This window comes from Myotis daubentonii, chromosome 8 (genome assembly GCF_963259705.1).
Source record: "Myotis daubentonii chromosome 8, mMyoDau2.1, whole genome shotgun sequence".
Taxonomy (NCBI): Eukaryota; Metazoa; Chordata; class Mammalia; order Chiroptera; family Vespertilionidae; genus Myotis; species Myotis daubentonii.
In genome coordinates this window covers 2,930,755-2,950,706 of record NC_081847.1, presented here as the reverse complement: position 1 = coordinate 2,950,706, position 19,952 = coordinate 2,930,755, and the positions used below count along the sequence as shown (strand labels likewise).

The window sequence follows — 19,952 nt, the reverse complement described above, 5'->3', positions numbered from 1 at the left end:
AGAGAGAAGTGGGGAGAGAACCTGCAGAAAGATATTTCGAACATAAACGGAGGTCCCTAGGGGTGCGGCCCGCGGGGACAGGGTGGCAGGGGCGCTGGGCAGAGAGCAGGGCAGGCCTGGGGGCTGGGGACAGCCTGAGGTGGGGTTCTGGGGCGAGGGGCGGGCCTGGCCCTGCGTGTTTGGTGCCTGTCCTGAGGCATCTCCAGGATGCAGCCCAGGGGGAACCGGCTTGTCTGCAGGCCCCTGGCCCACCTGCCTGCCACACAGGCTCACCACGCAGGCCCCCAAGCCAGGCTCCTCCCTGCCTGGCCCCGTGGCGCGGCCGGGAGCGCCTCAGCCCTAGGCAGATCTGCTCAGACCACCCTCCCTTCAGGCCCCTGGAGAGGGCCATTTCCACCTGGGCCCCTCTCAGTGGAGACACTCAAAGTCTATCCCCAGAGCACTGCCCCCCAATATCTTAAAGGGCCGTCCTGGTGTTTATGTGTGCACGGTGCTCCCCGGAGACAAAGAGTTGCCAATGCAGTAATCTGCTCCAGGAGTCCCAGGCTGTGGCCCCTCAGCCTCCCTCGCTCTAGGTCCTGGTGGGGATAGAGTTTCAAGCCGCTGCAGATGGCCCCATTCTGTAGGGGGGCGGTCTGGGGACCCTGGCCAGGGGGTTTCAAGGAGAGGGATGGGGAAGCCCTGTGTTGTGTGGAGACCAAGGCTATGGAGCTCCTGGGACCTGCGTCCTGTCAGGTCACGTTCCCATCATCACGTGGCCAGTGGCTGCTCCCATGTCGCTCTCTGTAACCACAGGCTCTGGGAGGAGGTGGAGCAGGGTCTCAGGAAATGTGTTGAGTGGGTGAGTGCAGAGGCCCAGTGCCCAGCACTCCCCCACTGGGGGGTGCAGTGGGGAGCCCCCAGCGGGTCAGGAAGTGAAGCAGGGCCAGAGCAGTGGTTAGGGCCCAGCAGGTCTCCCGGGCCAGTGAGAGGGTCTCTCAGGGAAGGTTGGGCCCCGCCCAGGGCTGTCCCAGGGTCTGCCCCACCCTCAGACCCACAGACCGGGCAGATGACCCCACACTTCCCAGTGCTGCTGATACCATCAGACAGAAGCCAGGGAGTAAAAATAAATGCCTGGCGAGAGAGTGAGGCCACGCCTGCCCCCAGCTGCTCTCTATATTTAATGCATCCCCTCCGGCCTGAAGGTTACTTGGGATTTGGGAGCCACTGGGACTAGCCGAGGTGGGGATGGGCCAGAAAGGGGGCGGGAGGCCAGGGTCCCCGGGACACCCAGTCCAGCTTCCCCTGGAAGACCCCAGTATCAGCACCCTCGTGCCTGCAGCCTCAAAGGGCATTTGTCAGACACCCTCACACAAAGGGCTGAGCCCCACCCTCTCATCCGGCTCCCTGGCAGCTGGCAGCACCAAATTGCCCTGTGGTGCCGGTGCTAGGGCTGGCCGGGCCAATGGCTGCTGCTGTCCACAACAGTAGCCACTGCTGGTGGAGCGCAGTGTCCTCCCGAGGGCCTGCACACTGACCCTGGGGAGGGGTGTCAGGTGGTTTCTTCAAAGGGCCTCCAACTCACACCGGCCCCCCTGCGGCTGGGCTGCCCTGCAGACCCAGGGAACCAGGTGACTCAGCCATCTGGAGATACTCGGCACACGGATTTTGAGGCTAAGTAAGCTAGATACTCCATAATAACACGCCAACCATGCAGGACAGCTCCTACCACCACCCAGCACCAAAGAGCTACTGCACAGCCACTAACCATCGGTGGCGCTTAGCGGCCATAACTAGGGGTTGGTACTGAATAACTGCTAGACACGACACAACCTATACACAGCCACTGCCACTCACCGAGAGCTGTGCGGGGCTGGCTGAGCACCCACGGACCAAGGGCCCGCGGGGCACAAGGAAGCCACGCACAGTGCCAAGGCCGCAGAGCCAGGAGGGCAGAGTGTGCGGTGTGCTCAGAAGGCCTGAGCCAGAGCTGCCCGCCCTCACACTCCCTTCTCTCACATAGCAGCCTCTGGTCCCCCATGGTGACCCTGTAGCAGCCAGCAGTTGAGGACTTTAGCCAGCCAGGCTGGTGCAGCCTCACAGCATACTTTCAGGGGCCTGAGGAAGGGGTACAGGCCCCGCCCCCTCCCTTGGCCCCTAGGCCCAGCCAATGGGAAGTTTGGGAGACACAGGCACCCCCTCTTTGGCTGGCTGGGGTTTCAAGCCTGGGAAAGAAGATCCTGCTAAAATTAACGGTTCTCAAGCTGTCAGGCCTGGAAATAAACACGTCTCCCATTGGCTGCCGGTGATGTCACTGCCGGCTAACAATAACCTGCGGATGCAGAAGGCAGCCCCTGGGCCTGGGCCGTCCTGTGGGGCCGGGACAGCAGGGGGGGCTGCCATGCAGATGACTGTCACTAGGCTGAGACTGGGCAGGGCAGGGGCAGGGCTGAGCTTAACTCTGGCCTCGGTGTCTCAGAATGACCTCAAGCCCTGGCCTTGGGTCATAGGCTGCCCTCTGTCCCCAGGACATCAGTGGGCACCCTCCTGTGCAGAGCCAGTCAGTCTCCCAGACTACCTGGGCAGCAGGACCCTTGGGGACAAGCTCCCCCCCCCCCCCCCCCGTCCTCTGGGCCCAGCACCCAGGAAACTGAGCTGCCTGCAAGGTGCTAATTAAGTGGTCTCCATGGTACAGAAAAGCAAGGTCATGGCCCCTAAATTAGAGGAGGGGAAGGCAGGGGGCAGGGACAGGGATGAGGGGACAGGCTAGCCATATGCACACCAGCTAGACCCCACGCAAGCCAAGGGCCCCACAAGCCAGCCAAGTGAAACAGGAGGAGGGGTGATTTACTGGACAATCTAGGCCCCCAAACACTCCATCCTCCCACTCTCTGGGTCTGGGAGGGCACCAGGCCAGCCTGAATCTGCCAGGGAAGCCCACACCCTCAGGAGGAGGAGGGAAGCCTGGCCTGCCCGCTTCCTTCCCAGGGGCACTTGGGCCATAGGAGCTATCTGGGTCCCCTGTGCCTGCAGCGCAGTGAAGGAGGGAGCCGTTGCCATAGTGAAGGCACAGGCAGCTCCACAGGCTCCTCTCTTCCCTGCCCAAGGCCTCCCCAGGAGCCAGGGTGGCACGTGTGTGCAACAGGAGCCCACACTAGAGCTTGGCCTCTGCCCTGCACAAGCCCAGTGCCCACCTGCTCCAGGGGCGGGGGTCTGGTGGCCATAGAATAGAGTAGCAGGGGCCCCACACACCATCCTACCACACAGGCTGGGGGCAGCCCGGGAGCTGCAGGCTCGGGGGCCCTCCTTCCCCAGTTGGGTCCAGGTTCCCTTGGGGGCTGACCAAAAGCAGAGCTGCCCTCCTGGGACCTGCGCTGAGCGAAGGAGGGGCACAGAGCTCAGCCAGCCCCCAGAGGCTCAAGGGGGGCATCTCTGGGCAGAATTGCCTTGGGGAACCTGAAGCTCATTAGCAGCTTAGAGCCTGTTCTCACCTCCTGCCTCCAGAGCAGGAGAACAGGGGCGGCTCTCAGCCATGAGCAGGCCCGGGAAGCAGGCAGCAGCTCCTTTGGCAGGTGGCGGAGCCCCGGAGCCTCCCTGCCCAGGAAAGGCTCTCCCCACACCCGCAAGACCCAGGAGGCTGGACGTGGTGTGAGGAAGGACGGGGTCCTGACGGAGACCTGGCCCTGGAACCCTGAACCGCGCATTTTGGTTAGTTTTGTCATGAGAATTTTATCTCAGTAAAAAGACTTGGGTATTACAACTTTCCATGTTCTTCTGTTTTAGAAATGCCTTAGTTATTACCGTCCGTTGTCTTTCTTTCCATACCGATTTTAGGGTCTGCTTGTCTCTATCTTCAAGATTCTTGCTGGATTCTCACTGGAATTGCATGAAATCTAGACATCAATGTGGAGTGAATAAGTGGTTTTTCTCCATTTACTTAGGCATTTATTTAGTTAGTTAGCTATGAGAGAGAGGGAGAGAGATCTGTCATTCCACTTCTGCCTGTATTCATCGGTGGATTCCCATCTGTGCCTGACCTGGGGATGGAACCCCCAACCTTGGCGCATCGCGACTGGGCCGTCTTTGGTTTCTTTCGTCAGCACTTCCTTTTTAGCGCCCAAGTTCTGCACAAGTTTGATTAGGTGTTTCATGGGCAGAGAGTTGCCCACGAATGGTGTTTGTAAATTTTTTAAATTTCTGCAGCTACTTATATGTGTAAATTGCTAGTATGTAGAAGTTGGAGTGGTTTTGTGTATTGATTTTGCATCTTGTGGTCATCCTTCAATTAGCTTTCTGTAGATTCCGTGATGCCAGATCATGATGTAGCCCATGAACGGGGACGCCCGGGCCTCGCTCGGTCCTGGGGAGGACTAGCCTTTCTCCGTCAGGGCGGCGGCCGCTGGCTGAAGGCCTCACAGCTCTGACTGGGCAGCGGCCGCCCTTTCCACTCCTCTTTGCTGAGGTTTCGCCAGGCTCCCTCCATCGCTCACATGGGTGTTTCTACAGCAGCCGCTGCAGGCCTGTCCGAGCGCCCCGCACCTGGGCCAGCTCGCCTCACAGCCAGCGAGTGCGTCCCCCGGTCCGGGTGCTCCTGGTGTTTGATGCTGAGTAATTTTGCATTTTATCCTGCAGTTTAGCATTTTTGATGACTAAACGCTTGTCGGTTGGTTGTGTGCCTTGGGTTGAATTCCAGAGCCCAGCAGGGTTGCTGCTCAGTGTTTCCGGGATCAAACACTTGCCCGTGGGGCGTGCACTGATCTCCTTGGTCCTTCATGCTGAAAACCTGTAATGCCTTCTATACAGGTGAGTGGACCGCCCTCACCAAATGCCCCTCCAGAAAGCCTGCTGCCGCTGTGCTCCGCAGCTGAGGGCAGAGACACCATCCCTGGTCCTGGAAAGTTTGCTTCACCAACAAGTAAACCGATTGCGCTATTTCCAGTAGTAAGACGTGCTGTAAACAACGACCGCATCTAACTTTCACTGTGCACCTACTAAGCGCTAGGCACCAGTCCAAGCATGCACATGGAGCATCTTAACCTCAAAATAGCCCTGTGAGTCCTGCACTCCCCACCTCTCAGAGCAGGCAAATGCAGGACAGCTGTTGCGCTGCCCCCCAGCACATCATCTGGCCACACCAGTGCCTCCCACGTAGTAGGCGTTTATTAATTCTAGAGGCCAATGCACCAAATTTGTGCAAGAGCAGGTCTTCCTCACCCGCCCTCACGCCCCCCCCCCCCCCCGCCCTGCCGGCACCGGCTTCCCTCTGGCACCCAGGACCCGGGCTTACCTCGCAGCCCCCCGCCCCCCCCCCCCCCCCCCCGCTTCGTCCTGAAGGACGTCAGGTCTAATTAGCATATTATGCTTTCATTATTATAGATTACTCTGTAGTGGCAATTTCTTCTGCAAACGGTGACATTACCTACAGTGGCTCCAGTTGTGCTTAAGAGCTGGGCAGTGGCTGCCACCGGGCGAGGGGTGTTCTGACCCCGCAGGCAAGGGGCGAGGCCGCCAGGCTCCAGGGCTTTGGCAAAGCTCTCACCTCGCCCCCAAATACCAGCAATCAGAGTAGCAGTACAGGTAACTAAGGATACAGGTAACAGAACAGCCACAGCTCCCAGGACCACGGCTGCTGAGAGCCTCCACTCGAGGCACCAGCCCCTCCCTCTCCGTCCCCTCCTCAGAGAACGCCTGTTAGGAAGGAGCATTATCCCCCTCCTTCCAGGGAGGGAGTGGAGGCTCGGCCGTGGCAGGATCGAACCACACTCCAAGCCCACCAGAGTTCTCCAGGTCGGAAGCCCCGGCCCTCCACGGGCAGCTCTGCCTGGGGTGGAGCTGTTGTTTCTTGAGGTCCAGAAGAGGGGTGTCAAGACCCCAACTGCCCGTCTCCTCTTCTATTCTCCCAAACCCACCACAGCTGCCCAGGGAGCCGAGGGAGGCACAGCCTGGGTCCCACCTGCGTGGCGGATGCTGGGTGCAGCTTCCTCAGGTGGCCCAGGGCCCAGCACTGTTTGTCAGCCCCGGAAGGAGGGGCTGCCGCGGCCCAGGGCAGGCACACCCAGGCCCTCTCCCGGGAGCCTCTGGGACATCTCACCCTCTGCTTCCCCCCCAGAGGCAGGACCTGGCTTCAGCCTCCCACCCCCACAGCCCAGTGCACCAGGACTCCCTGCGGGCCCCAGGCCTGTGCACCTCCCTGCTCTGGCGCTGCACCTTCTCAGCCTCCAGGGGCTGCGCCTGGAGAGGGCAGAATTCCTGCTTGCCCACCTCTGCGCACCCAGGCCTTGCACTGCCTGGCACACAGTGGGTTCTTCCATAAGCTCTGGATGATCAGATAGATGTGTATCAGCCCAAAAACCACAGCAGTGTCCTGGCCGGTTTGGCTCAGTGGATAGAACGTCAGTCCGCTGACTGAAGCGTCCCGGGTTCGATTGTGATCAAGGGCCTGTACCTCAGTTGCAGGCTCGATCCCTGGCCCTGGTCAGAAGGCAACCAATTAATGTGTCTCTCTTACATCTATGTTTCTTTCTCTTGCTCTGTCTCTCCCCCTCCCTTCCACTTTCTCTAAAAAAAAAATCAATGTAAAAATATCCTCAGGTGATGATTAATTAAACAAACAAATAAAAAAACACAGCAGCAAGGCCAGAACCAGCCTCCAGCCCCAAACAAGAGCTGCAGAAGCCCTGGTGGCCCTCCTGCCCGCTGGGGGCCCTATGGGGGCAGATGCATAGGCACCGGCAAGTTTAGCCCCTCCCAGGACAGACAGCGACCTGCACCAGAGCAGAGGCCAGAGGGAAGAGGCTGCTCCCCACCGCGGGCAGCTCTCTGAGGCCCGAGGGGCAGAGCTGCTGGCCAGGCCAGCACAACTACTGGGGCATGGCTTTGGTGCATTCAACCACGACCGGGCTCAGGATTTGATGGGAGGGGGAAGAAGATGTCCTTTAAAACTGGCCGGGATGTGACTATGGGTCTCGATCCAGAGGCACTGAGAATCAACAATGAGAGGTGTCGGCTGTGAAGTGGGGTTTGGGGCTGCAGTGCCTCTCCTGCGGGGTCACGTGTCTCAGTCCATACATGCCATCCAGCTCACCTCCTGCAGGAAGCATGGCAATCGTGGAAGCTCGTGGAAGACCCAGCTGGACAAGTGGCTGGGAGAGCCGCTGGGACTGTCCCTTTCCCAGTGGACCAGCAGAAACCCATTTAGTGGGGACCCCAGGAGAGATGGAAGAGGTGGAGAAGGATGAGAATTGCCTGGGACAGGCAACTGCACCTCCTCCCAGGGTCCCCCAGGCCACACTGCTGCCCAAACCAGGTATCAGTCACAAGGTCGGCAACCTCCATCCCCACCCAGCCTGGAAAAGCCTCTGTGTCCAGGGATGGCCAGGCCCCGCCCCTCTCAGGGTTCTGGTTTCCTCCCTGCTGCACTGGAAGTTGAAATGCTGGAGGGGTCCTGAGGGTGATGCAGATGTGGAGAGCCTGGCAGAAGGGGTGTGGCGTCTTCCGGCAGCATCCTCCTGAAGCCCCCACAGACAGACCTGAGAGCCTCCCAACCGCCGGGGAAGAAAACTGTGCAGCCAGCCAGGGCCCAGCTACAGAGCCAAATGTCCAGAGCTGCTGACTGCCCCTCCCTGCAGAGGAAGGTTGGGGCATGGGTCTGTGTGAGGAGGTCGAGGGCAGTCTTCCATATCAGAAAGGAAGTCCTTCTGATTTACAAGCCCCAGGCACCTTGGGGAAATATTCTGGAGTCACCCAAAACAGGGGACCACTGCCTCCAGCTACTGGAGAAATCCCCAAACAGCGAGTCTTCACCCCAGCCACTCAAATAAACGCCCTTGCTGCCAGTGCCCTGCCCTGGATGCCACCTGGGCCTCACAAGCAGCCTAGAGGCCGGCTGGAGCTGGGAACTGGGATGTGGGTGGCAGAGCTGCGAAGGGGATATAGGAGGTTTTCACCAGCCGTGAAGCTTTGAAGGGCCATGTCCGGAGGGCTCAGGGCGCACAGCATCCCCTGGGTACCACCAGCTCCCGCAGCTGGGGGCAGAGATGCCGCTGGGCCCACTCCTGTGCCGGGTGAGAGAGTCCTGAGCGGAGAAGGCCGAGGACAGGGACACTGCGGAGGCTGGGCCTGCGGGCTCGGTCCAGGGCTGTGCACCGCAACACAACCGATCGGGGAGTGCAGGGGCCACGGTCCAGGGCCCCCGCCGCCTCCACGGGGCGGACAGAGCGAGACAGGCCGGACCGGCAGGGGTCCGAGAGGGTGGCCGGGGCCGGAAGAGGGGACAGGCCCTGCTCCAGGACAGGGGAGAGGGTCAGTGAACACGCTTCCCAGGGGCCCGAGGTCTGAGGAACTCCGCGGGGCTGGACTTCCGCCGGGGCCAACCCTGGAGAGCAGGTCGGGGCGCGGTCTGGGCGCCCCGCCCCGTGACGTAAGCGCGCAGCCGTATATAAGTGTGCGCGTCCGCGCGTGCGCAGCTCCGCGCGTCTCGGTCGTGGAGTGGCCTCCCGCGGTCGCCTCTGCAAATGGGCTCCCCGGCCTAGCGCCCCCGTTCCCGCCCCTGTGATCGCGCGCCGAGGCCCGCGAGGGGTCGCCGCCAAGGTGAGGGCGGCGGGGGCGGCCCCGTGCGTGACGCTGGCCGGACGGGTCGACAGAAGGAAGCGAGGACGCACCGGGAGCGGGCGGAGCGGGCGGCGCGGGGCTGGGGGACGCGGCGCTGGAGGCGCCAAGGGCGGGGCCGAGGGCTACCGTGGGGCGGGAACGGGCCCCTGGGCCCGGGAGGCGGGTGGGTTCGGTATCCCCGGGGGCAGCCAGGCGGGTTCCCGGAGGCGCAGGTGGTGCCCCACGCACAAAGCGCCTTTGTTCCGCGCGCGCGGCCGGTTCGGGCTGGTTAGAGCTGCTGGCGCCGGGCGTGGAGAGGGCGGTCCGCCACCCGGGCGTTCCGGAGCCACATCTCGGCTCGAGAAACCGGCGCCCCCGCCCCTCCCGGGAGCCCACGGAGCGGACCCGGGAGCCCGGGTGGGAAGCCCTTCCCCAGGATCATTTGGTTACCAAAGGGGCCCCGAACCCCCGTGCGCAGGTTTCCACCGGTGCACAAGCAAGAGCATGGCCGCCATCCCCTCCAGCGGCTCCCTCGTGGCCACCCACGACTACTACCGGCGTAAGTCAGCCCCTCACCCACGGCCCCCAGGCGGAAACTGTGCAGCCCCCCCTCCCCCCCGCCCAGCTCTAGTCGTTTGAGAAGCCCAGGCTGCCTGGGGAATGGCTGCAGGCTGAAGCTGACCTCCTCCCCTCTCCAGGCCGCCTGGGTTCCACTTCCAGTAACAGCTCCTGTGGAAGTGCCGAGTACCCTGGGGAAGCCATCCCCCACCCCCCGGGTGAGTGCAGCAGGCCCACTTCCCTTCTGTGGCGGGAACCATCTGGAGGGGGTCCCAGGAGTGGGCAGCAGCACTGTGACCCCACTGTATTGCTCTCAGGTCTCCCCAAAGCCGACCCGGGTCACTGGTGGGCAAGCTTCTTTTTTGGGAAGTCCACTCTCCCATTCATGGCCACAGTGTTGGAGTCCCCAGAGCGGTGAGTGCACCTTCTTGGGGCCAGCGGGGGAGGTGTGGCAGCTGGGAGCAACCTCTGACCACACGCTCTCCCCCCAGCTCGGAATCTCCCCAGGCCTCCAGCAGCATGATCACCTGTGACCTGGCTCGGGAAGCCACAAGGAAGCAGCCTGGCGGCCAGCCTGGCAAAGTCAACGCTGGGCCCCCATCCTGAGTGGCTACCACCAGCCACCAGACTTCCAGAGGCGCTAGGCTCTTTGAGCCCCTCCCCCCCTCCGCCATCCCCTTCCCTGCACCCCACCTGGCTTAGACTAGGCCGGCTGCAGCAAGCAGAAGCAGTTGGGTTCTTTTATATCAAAACAGCAACACACCAAAAAGGAAGTTGAGAGAGCCCCTCTCTTTACTACCCAAGCCACACGCAAGCCTGCCTAACACCCCGTAGCCATGTGCCTTGCACCAAGTGGAAAATAAATGAGAAGCAGCCAGCATCCCTGATGGTGTTCCTGAGCTGTGTGTCCAGGCAGTGGGAGAAGTCACTCAACCTCCTCGCGTCCTGGTGGAGGTGGGGAGCTGGCCCTGCCCCCAGGGACCCCTTGCTGGGGGGCTACCTCAGGCCTGGCCGATCCCCCACCCCTAGTGAGCTGCTGTGATGAGTGTGGAGCCTTGTACCTGGGCGAGTGGGTGGTCCGTGATAGGTGTAACCCTGAGGTCATGTCTACTAGGTCACTCAGCCCCTGCCCCTTGGCCTCTGGGAGTCTATGGGTTTTGGAGCTGTCAGCTAGAGGGACCTGGTGCCCCTTGAAAGACATGAGGCCCCTCGATACCAGGGAGGGAGGGGTAGGGACAGGCCAAGGTTGTCCCTACCAACTGGTATGGAACAAGCACTGAGCCACACTGTCTGCCAGGTGACGTCCCATAAGTGCCACCGCTAGCTCCTGTAGGACACTGAGCAGGGCCCTCCCAGCCCAGGAGGGGTCGGGCCATGGCCCCAGGCACTTATAGCTAAGGGTGGGGGAGGGGGGTGTTCTCACCACAGGCAGCCCAGCTTTGGGCGAAGTCCAGCTCAGGGAGCTGGGAAGGGTGGTTGTGCAATCTGTCTGCCTGCCTGGTGTCCACAGGTCTCCAGTGGCCAACAGAATGACCCACATCTGTTGGCCAGGAGAGGGCAGCTTAGTGGGTGGGGGCATGGTGTGAGGTGGGACTCAGCTGGCCGCTGAGGGAGCCCTCCTCTCCCTCCCCCTCCCCTCCCACCCTGTGCTATAGATAGCTGCATGAGTCTATTCCAAGGCCACTGGGGGCGCTTACCCAGGCTCTCCTGTGGTCCCAAAGCTGGATGGGCAAGTGCCCCACCCCATCTTTCTGGCCATAGTGTCCAGACCAGGCCCCAGAGCCTTCAGAGGCAGCTCCTGGTAACAGTGGCAGGGAGACTGGGGCAGCCACCTGGCCCTGGGATGGTAGGTGGCAGCACCCAACCACCAGCAGAGCCTGTTTGAGTGCTCAGGTGTCTTCCCAGCCTCGAGTCGGGGCAGGCAAGGGCCAGATGGCAAAAGGAGGGCACAGCCAGGACCCACGTTTCCACCATGTACTGGCTGGAGGGCCAAGCACTGGTCCTGACGGCTGGTGGACTGGGTCAGTGCCAGGCACAGCTCCGCTCCCCACTCCTGCACGGCTCCACGGCGAGGCAGGTGGGAGGGCCTGGCATGTTTCTGGTGCTGGTGTCTCAGAAGAGGCAGTCTCGGCTCCAGGCAGCAGAGAGCATCTCTGCCCAGGGCAGGGCGCCCTGGTGGCTGGCGCAGCTTCCTGCCCCGAGTATACAGTCTGGATCTAGGCGCTGCCGTGCCTTTGCCCCCTCTGGGCAGTGGGTGGGGAGGACCGCACTCAGCACTCAGGTTGGGTTCTCGTAGCTGGTGAAGCTGCAGAGCTGCTCCCGCAGGGCTCGGAAGCAGGGCCTCCGCTCAGGGCTCCGGTGCCAGCATGCGAGCATCAGCCTGTGGGCACTGGGCGGGCACTCGGGGGGGCAGGGCATGCGGTAGCCAGAGTCCACTCTCACGAAGGCCTCGTGGTTGGACATGCCTGTGGAAGGGGGACAGGGCGGCTGGGAGACCAGTGCCCACCGGCTACTGTGCCTCCTCAGATGCCTTGGGCCACGCTCTCACCCACGGCACCCCCACACCCATTTCCTAGGCCCTCGCTCTGGACCGCACCCAGGGGCTCAGAATGGTGTCCAGGTAACAGGTCCAAAGTGACGGCCACTTCCCATACTGCTTGGGCCCAGTACCTGGATAGGGCGTCTGGCCCCTGCTGAAAATCTCATGGAGGAGAACCCCGAAGGACCAGACGTCGGATTTGATGGAGTAGTGCCCTCGGGACAGCGCCTCTGGGGCGGTCCACTTGTAGGGGATTTTGCGGTCGTGGGAAAGGTAGATGTCCTCCTGCAATGACAGACAAGCTGGGGGAGGCAGGGGCTGCCTGCGCCTCCAGAGCAGGGACAGGCATGGGAGCCGGTGCCTGGTGAGCAGGGCTGGGGCTGCCTGCCTGTAGTGTGAGCAGCTGGGACACAGGCCATCACAGCCACCCCTAGAGGGGGATGCGGCCCACCTTGGGGACAGGCTGACCCAGGGCTGTGGGCAGAGAAGACAGACGGGCGGCAGAGCCCAGACATGGGGCCGCGTGACCCAGCAGCACCGTGGCCACTGTGGCGGAGCCTGCGGATGTGCTCAGGTTCACGCGTTCAGAGATGCCGAGAAAGGCTGACTGGCCACCACTGGACAAACTCAGAAAGGCTGGCAGTCGCAGTCAGCCTGCCTTCTCCAGTGACTGTCCCCTGCTGGCCACCGAGTGAGGAGGGAAACGCCTCAATGAGGGAAGGACCACCGAAACAGCAGCTCCTGAGCGGCCCACACAAGGAGCAAAGGCATGAACCGGCACTGGCAGGTGTGCAGGAAACGGGTGTGGCTGTCGACCGAGGGACCACGAGGCCCACTGCAGGATTCTGACCCTTGCGTCTCCCAGTCTCCACAATAAAACTTTCTCTGGGGGTTGGGAGGTGTTTACCCTGAGCTCACGCACCACACGCATCCTCTGCTGCCTGAACCGCAGAAGCTAAGGCAGCATCACGAATGAAGGAGTGAGCAAGTGAAGGCTGGTCCCTGCTTCTCCCGCTCAGCAGAGACTGGCTCCTGTGGTTCCTGGACTGGCCCAGTGCCTCACACCCCCCACCCCCCTGCCCCAGCTCTGAAAGGCCCTGTGAGCAGCTTCCTGTGTCCCCCCTCCCGGAGCCGCAGCCCGCCGCTCCTGTCCCCTCAGGGACCACAGAGGGTGCCCTGCTATGCCCCGGGCCCTCCTGGGCCCCACCTTGATGAGCCTGGCCAGCCCGAAATCCCCCACTTTGCAAATGTTGTTCTCTCCCACGAGGATGTTCCTGGCAGCCAGGTCCCGGTGGATATAATTCTGCGACTCCAGGTAGCACATGCCTTCGGCCACCTGGGAGGCAATGTCCACCAGCTCCACGACAGGCAGGGCTTTCTCATCAGACGCTGCAGAGGCAAAGGGGCCGGTCAGTGGTGTCCTCTCTGCCGGCTCTGTTGCAGTGGAGGAGCTGGGCAGAGCGCGGGGGCTGATTTAAAATCGGGACAGCGGCCCCCACGCAGCCCTTCCAGAGGCAGTTCTGTTTCGGCCCTAAAGAGGTTCATACACATCTATACTTCGCGTCTGGGAACCTGAAGCAGGGCGATGGGAACTCTGGCTGTCAGTACACAGGCACCCGTCAGATGGAAAACGGAAAGGCCCTGCAGGCACTGGCCAAGGGAGGCAGCACACCTGTGTGGGAGTGCGCAGCCGTCAACAGTGTCCTTTCTGAAGAACCGTCAGTGACATGGGACAGTGCCTGCAACGCGCCGCTTCTGTGAGCAGCTCGACAGTCAGACTTTTGGTCAGGAAGACTAGATCCCAGGTGCACACATCACATACTGGCCGTCAGTTTCAACATCTCTGACACTGGGCCACACCTGCCCCTGTGGCCCTCCGCTCAGCCACAGCCACCGTCCGGCTGGGTGGTACAGGAGACCCTGGGGCTTGTCAGAGGATAAGACTCAGGTGGCCATGGCCGCAGGAGTGAGAGGGGCTTTCCTTGTCGTATTTGTCCTTATCTCTATTCCTCAGACTTCACAATGAACAGACAGCACATTTAGCACACACGTCGCACACGTTCCTTACCCAGGAAAGGCCCGGCAATGCGTCAGGAGACCCCGGCGTCCTGTGCATGGTGTGGGCAGTCAGGGTTTTCTTCCTTCCGCGTCCTTCCTGACCCCCTCCCCCAGCGAGCATGTGTCACTTTGGTCCCTGAGAGCAGCCCTCGGGCCACCCCCGCCACTTACCCCGCAGGAGCTCCAGCAGGCTCCCCTTCGCCATGAGCTCGGTGATGATGTACACGGGGTCCCCCACGGACGCCACCGCATACAGCGCCAGGATGTGCTTGTGCCGAAGCTTCTTCATGGCCTGGATCTCCGACTGGAACGTGTGCTGGTGCAGGAGGTCGTCTGCAAGATGGGCAGGTCGGTGGGTGCAGGCCCAACAACCACCCTCAGTAACTGTGGGTGCTCTCTTGGGCCCAACTCCCAAGGCCAGAGTGCGGGGCAGATGCACTGGCCCCACGGCAGCCCCGCACCCCATAGGGGTCTCCATGAGGGTCCGCCACACCCACTCCACTCTGACCACACCCGGCACCCTCATACCACTTTGGCCCACCCCTGCCCCAGCCACATGAGGAGCTGAAACATGCCCATGTGTTCCCGTGGGCCTGGGCCGCTGGTGCCTACCAAGGAGATTGCAGGTGGGCCTGTCAGGTTACTAGCAACCGTGGTTTGGTGGCTTTCCATTAACGATAAGAATTTAACAGCCACCCTGGCCAGTGTGGCCCAGTGGTTGGTCATCCTCCCATGCACAGAAAGGTTGGCAGTTCAATTCCCAGTCAGGGCACATGCCCTGTTGTGGGCTCCATCCCTGGTAGGGGGTGTGCAGGAGGCAGCCAATCAATGTTTCTCTCTCCCTCTCCCTTCCTGTCTCTAAAAATCAAGTAAAATCTTTTTCGAAAAGAAATAACAATGTAATTAAAATGGAATATAAAAAAATTGATTGTGCCCTTTATAATTGCATTTAGGTAAGAACAGTTGCAACTGAGAGGAAATGTCACCTCCATGTGGCTGTAGGTGCCACAAGTGGCACAGGCAGGGCAGTGCATGGCTCACGGATGTCAGGCCCGGGCTTGCCTCGGCCCCACACCCAGTGAGTGAGGCCAGAAGTCCCTGTTGGTGGGACTGGAGGGGGGTGGTCAGGCAGAGTCCCCTGGCCTGGGGCCACTCACCTCGGGCAATCACCTTAATGGCCACGCGGACCTGGCCTTTCCAGAGCCCCTCGAAGACCTCCCCGAAGTAGCCGGCCCCCAGCTTCCTGCAGAGCGTGAACTCCTCCCGGGGCCGCTCCCAGTCGGCACAGAGGGGCAGGGGCTCCCGCTCGTGCTGCAGGGACAGGCAGGGACACAGCAGGGGGTGCCACCCCGTCACCCAGCCCTTCCAGAAGTCCCTCTGACCCCAGCAGCGGGAGCCCTGGTCAAGGGTCCCAGCGTCCAGGGCATGCTGTGCTCTCCAGGGGCTGCCCCTTGCTGTGTCCGGTAAACACCCACCCTCACTGCCTGCCCTGGGCCTGTGACATTGGCCCACTTGCCACTCGGCTAGCAGCTGGGCACATGGCCTTGTCTCAGAGACAAAGGACACAGCAGGGACATCCCTGACCTGTTATGGTCCAAAGGTGAGGGTGACCGGCAAAAGGGGACCATCCTCTGCCCCACCTGCAACTCCAGCTCTGTAGGACCTCAGCCAGAGTCCCCTGGAGTCCCATGCATGACCCTGAGGATCCGTGTCATTGAGGAGAAAGGGCTGCGGTGGGCAGATCCGGAGCGGGGGGCGGAGGGGGCACGGGGCCTACCTTCCAGCAGGGCACAGTCAGCCTCAGGCCTTTGGACAGGCTGTGTGCCTGGTGGTGGCCCACGAGCTGGGCCAGGCTGGGGAAGGACACGGCTTCGCTGAGGTGCAGCCGGCCAGCACACCTCCAGATCCTGTAGTGCCGCACGGCCTGCCTGTCCCGCACTGGAGCGCAGGGCCATGGGCAAAGGAGGGCACATGAGCCGGTGTGAGCACTACTGTCTCAAGAGGAATGCAGGCCAGGAGGGCACCACACCCAGCCTCCTGCCCTGTGTCCTCCCAACAGTGAAAGGAGAAAACCCAGGCTGGGACCACAGGACAGCCACCCCCGCAGGGCCTGAGGTCCCCGGGACAGGCCTCGATGTCCTGGACGTCACAGCCAGAAGGAGGGAGAAAGCGTCTGGGGTAAGGAGGCACCAAGCCCGGCGCCCTTGCAGAACGGGAGAGGGGCTGTTGTACCTGAGAGGACATAGTCGGCGCCCGGCTTCTCGCTGACCCTGATCAGGAAGGCCCCTGGCTCCGTGCCGTCCGCCTGCAGTCGGTGCAAGGCTTCCAAGCGGGAGATGCAGCCGAAGAACCACCTGCAGGGCGGCCAGGAGGCCCAGAGCCCACACTGACTCCATGCTGATCCCTGCCCTCCCACCCCGAGTCCCAGCCCTGTCACCGGGACCCCCAGCTGCTAGCTGATACTGTCTCCACCCTGAGGCTTCTTCTTTGCCCACCACAGAACCCAAATATCCCAAGTGGCTGGTTCTAGGAAGTCCCTAGTGACCCGGAGGCTGCAGAACAGGCATCTCCCACCACTCTGGCCTGGGCTGTCCCCTGTGTGTGGTCAGATTCACCCTGTCCCAGGGATGTGCTATCCATCCCAGGGGACCACATGGTTCTGTGATTCTGTGACCACCTTCCGCAACCTGGGCCACAGTCAGGCTGTGTTCCAGCACCAGGGACCTGAGCAGCTGGCTGGGCACAACTGACTGGTCACACACCCACATTTGCACACTCACCCACACACTCACCCCATGCCTACACGCCAGCAGCCAGCACCAGGGCATGGCGAGCCCTGGACTCTGGGCTGCAGGGTGGGGCCGGCCAGCTCCCAGGTGACCTCTGCCGCCAGCTGCTCTGTCCTTGGCACCCCAACTCCCTCAGTACCATTGGAACTCAGGCCCCTGCACGGAAGACCACTGCCCAGCACAGCCCAGCATGCACACCTCAGAGGACTCCCTGCTCACCCCGCACCACGCTGCCTCCCCCCTGCCTCCTCCAGCTGGTCCTACCCCGCAACACACCCGCTGAGAGACCCTGCCTTCTGAAGCCGACCTGCTTCCGGCTGAGCTTGCGCATTGCCAGTCTCCCCTCGGTAGGTGGTCATCCCTACACGTGTTCACTGTGCTGCCCACACACAGCGCGAGCTCAAACAAGGTGGGTGCACAGGCAGGACACCCCCTCCCAGAGCTCCGGGGAACCAGCTCAAGCCTCGTGGATGCGCCCATCGAAGGCTGGCCTGTGGTTCAAGCATCCTGGGCAGCCTCTCAGGGAAGCTGCCCGCTCCCGGAGCCACCTTGCCATGACAAGGCAGCCGTGAAGGTGCAAGGAGCAGGTGCCCGCAGCCCACACCCGAGCAGGGCATGTCGCAATGACCTTCCTCCCTCCCTAACTAGGTCGCACATCTGGTTTCAGTTGGTTAGAAGGTGAGCAGAACTTGGCTCCCCAAAAGGTCCAGCCCTGCCTTGGGTTCACTGCGGGCCAGCCACCCGGGAGCTCCCTGCGGCCTCTTCTGTCCTCTCTGGGTCCTGGCACCACGAAGTGATTATGTGGGAGCCCAGGGGAGGGGCCCCAGGCCTCGGCTTCCCCCCAGATGCCAGTCGGCAATGCTGTACAGCCATGGATGGTGGGGTCCAGCCCCGACTTGGGGGCCCAAGGAGATGAAGCCACAAGTCCTCACCCTCCTGGGCCAGCCCTGCACCCCTGCCCCTCCCCGAGCCCAGCCACAGGGCGCCGAGCTCTATTCCCTGGAGGCCCTGCCCTGCTGAGCTCTAATGGACTGCAGGGCCCAGGGATGAGGGGCGGGGGTGGGGAGCAGCTTGGTGGCCCGCAAGGACCACAGGGCACTCACGGCTCAGACTCCACCGTCTCCCTCTCGGCCAGGTAGTTGTGGGGCACGTAGCCTTCCGCCAGGGCCCCGCCCTCTGCGTCCAGCAGTGTGGCCCACCACCACTCCTCCTCCTTCCGGGCCACGTGGAAGAGGTCGCCAGCCCGGAAGCTTAGCTCCTCGTGTGTCCGGGCCGTGAAGTCCCAGAGGCCCACGTACTGGGGGCCCAGGCGGGCCCGGCCCCGGGACACCATGGCGTCTCACATGGAAGGACCAGCCACCTGACCTCCCCTGCCTGTCGCTCGGCTGCTCTGAACACCGGGGCTGGGAGGTGTGGGAGGGCAGGGCCAATTCTGACAGCCACCCACACCCCCAGCCAATGAGCTGCCACTTCCCTAAGCACCTGGGCTCCACCCTAGAGGGCCTGGCAGCCCCACCTGTTCCACCTCCTGGGCCAGGTCAGTCTGGGCGCTGCTCTTGCCCACCCTCTGTGGGAAATGTGCCCACCCAGCGACCACGTGGCTGGGCCTGAGCCCCAAGAGAGGGAGGGCGGAGTGACCAGCCAGGGCCCCCTGGGTCCGCCTTAGTGGAGCCTGGACCATGGGGGGTTTTGGAGCTGGGTCAGGGGCGGAGACCATGGACAAGGCACTCCCTTCCCTGACCTCAGGGCCGCCGGGAGGAGCTGGTGTGGCTGCCACAGGCAGTCCAAGGTGACGTGGGTCCGGGGTCAGCCTGCTGGCCTGGGGCCTGAGTGACTTCCTGTCTGAGGAGGTGCCAGGATTTGCTGCTACCTCAGGAGGCTATGAGGACAAATGAGCGAGAGTCCTGCTTGTTGAAACTCTCCCTTCATCAAGGAGGAGTAATGGCCCTGCTCACCCCTCGAGGAAAGAACAGGAGGCGTGCTATTTAACAAGGTCATCCATGTGCTGTGCCGGGCAGCCCCGCTCAGCACTGACCACGCTGTGTGGGAAAGTGGCCGCGGGCACCCTGGAGGGGGCAGGGTTTAGCGGGAGCAGGACACAGGGTGGTGGGCAGCTTAGCGCCTGTTGGGCCCAGGGGGTTCCAAGCCCTCCTCAACTGCTCACCAATACACTCCAGTCAAGGGGCCTCGAGTTCCTGGTGCGGACGAGCCTGGGGCTCTGGCTGAGTCACACCAGGAAGCTCCAGTTTCGAGACTATGTCCCAGCCCCGCCCAGAGGCTCCGGAGCACAAACCTGTCCAGCACATGGCTGGTGAGACGCCCAAGGTGAGCCCCACGCACACCTGCCTCTCTGGCCTGTGACCACGCCTCGCTCATTCCTTCCCTCTGAGGCTGCCTGCCCAGCCCGCCCACACACCCCAGTGCCAGGCAGAGAGGGTGAGCCTTTCCTGGTGGCCGGAGCCCCTGCCCAGAGGAGTCCCTTGCTCCCCCCGAGCCGGAGGAGCCCAGCTCCAGCCCTCACCTTCTGGGGCCCAGCTCCTCGGCCCAGCCCAGGAAGAGAGGGCCAGCTGCTGCTGCCCAAACCCCCCTGCCCCCTCGCACCAGGGCTGGGGCGGCCTAACCGGGGGTCTGAGGCTCTGGGGACTCCTGCCCTCCCACTCAACCCTGATCCCAAGCCAGAGGCACCTGAGCCTGATGTGTCTGGTTCCTACCCCATCCCTGTGCTGCCCCCGCCGCTCGCCCCCAACCCAGCCCCAGCAGCCTCTGCTCTCTGAGCAGCCCTGGGGGGTCGCTTATCTGCACCCGAGGGGCTGGCCTGCCTCTGTCCCTTCTGTCCCACAAGCCTCTGGGGTATAGCTGCCAGTGTGGGGCTCCCAGGAGGGTGGGGGTTGGGGACCCTGAAGGCAGACCCCACCCACCCGCTCCACCTGCTCCTCCGTTTGTTCATCCATTCGCTCCAGAGCTGGGCAGGTGAGGCACCTCCTCACTCGGCGATGTCAGCTGGTGGTTTGGAATCAGCGCTGGGAGCTGCCTCGCTCTGGAGACGCTGCTCCCCTTCCCGGGAGAGCTGCCCGCAGCTGCCCGCCTCCCACAGCCGCCTCCACGTGGCCTGACTGCACAACCAGGTCGCGCTGGACTCTACGCCACAGAGGCAGGCAAGTCACCCGCCCCCCCAGACGGCTTCCCATGGTAAGACCAGCCCCAGCCGCCCTCAGCTCCAGCACAGGGAGATGGAAAGGGCTGTTCTCGCAGCTCCTGCAGGGGGTCAGGGGATCGTCTGCCTCTGGCTGCCCGGGCTGGGGGCTGGGACACAGGGGCCAGCTCTCCCCATCATGACACACCAGCCCTGCTCTGGCTGGGGCTGAGGCCTGTGGTGACGCACGTCTGTGCCGCTGACTTAGTGCACGCATGTTTATTGAGGGCTACCTCCCTGCACACAC

General features: G+C 62.6%; 2 protein-coding genes across 2 annotated transcripts; one reads left to right on the top strand and one right to left on the bottom strand.

Moving 5' to 3' along the window:
• Positions 1–8,409: 8,409 nt before the first annotated feature.
• On the top strand, positions 8,410–10,011 carry PPDPF (pancreatic progenitor cell differentiation and proliferation factor). Its single transcript, XM_059705046.1, has 5 exons — positions 8,410–8,568; positions 9,047–9,127; positions 9,267–9,344; positions 9,444–9,540; positions 9,618–10,011. The coding sequence occupies exons 2-5, from the start codon at positions 9,073–9,075 to the stop codon at positions 9,730–9,732; spliced, it is 345 nt and encodes a 114-aa protein (XP_059561029.1). The 5' UTR covers positions 8,410–8,568; positions 9,047–9,072; the 3' UTR covers positions 9,733–10,011.
• A 144-nt stretch (positions 10,012–10,155) lies between these two features.
• On the bottom strand, positions 10,156–17,902 carry PTK6 (protein tyrosine kinase 6). The gene is made up of 8 exons (XM_059705045.1): positions 17,616–17,902; positions 15,956–16,077; positions 15,501–15,661; positions 14,881–15,034; positions 13,895–14,056; positions 12,873–13,054; positions 11,797–11,950; positions 10,156–11,591 (listed from the first exon to the last, which is right to left on the bottom strand). Exons 1-8 carry the CDS (start codon positions 17,843–17,845, stop codon positions 11,404–11,406), a joined length of 1,353 nt encoding a protein of 450 aa, XP_059561028.1. The 5' UTR covers positions 17,846–17,902; the 3' UTR covers positions 10,156–11,403.
• Between the last annotated feature and the right edge of the window lie 2,050 nt (positions 17,903–19,952).

Coding starts and splice junctions, on each gene's coding strand:
- PPDPF (XM_059705046.1), top strand. CDS start 9,073: ATGGCCGCCATCCCCTCCAGCGGCTCCCTCGTGGCCACCCACGACTAC. Junction 9,128..9,266: donor CACCCACGACTACTACCGGC/GTAAGTCAGCCC, acceptor TCCCCTCTCCAG/GCCGCCTGGGTTCCACTTCC. Junction 9,345..9,443: donor AGCCATCCCCCACCCCCCGG/GTGAGTGCAGCA, acceptor TATTGCTCTCAG/GTCTCCCCAAAGCCGACCCG.
- PTK6 (XM_059705045.1), bottom strand. CDS start 17,845: ATGGTGTCCCGGGGCCGGGCCCGCCTGGGCCCCCAGTACGTGGGCCTC. Junction 14,057..14,880: donor CATTAAGGTGATTGCCCGAG/GTGAGTGGCCCC, acceptor CCCATCTTGCAG/ACGACCTCCTGCACCAGCAC. Junction 13,055..13,894: donor CCTGCTGGAGCTCCTGCGGG/GTAAGTGGCGGG, acceptor TTGCCTCTGCAG/CGTCTGATGAGAAAGCCCTG.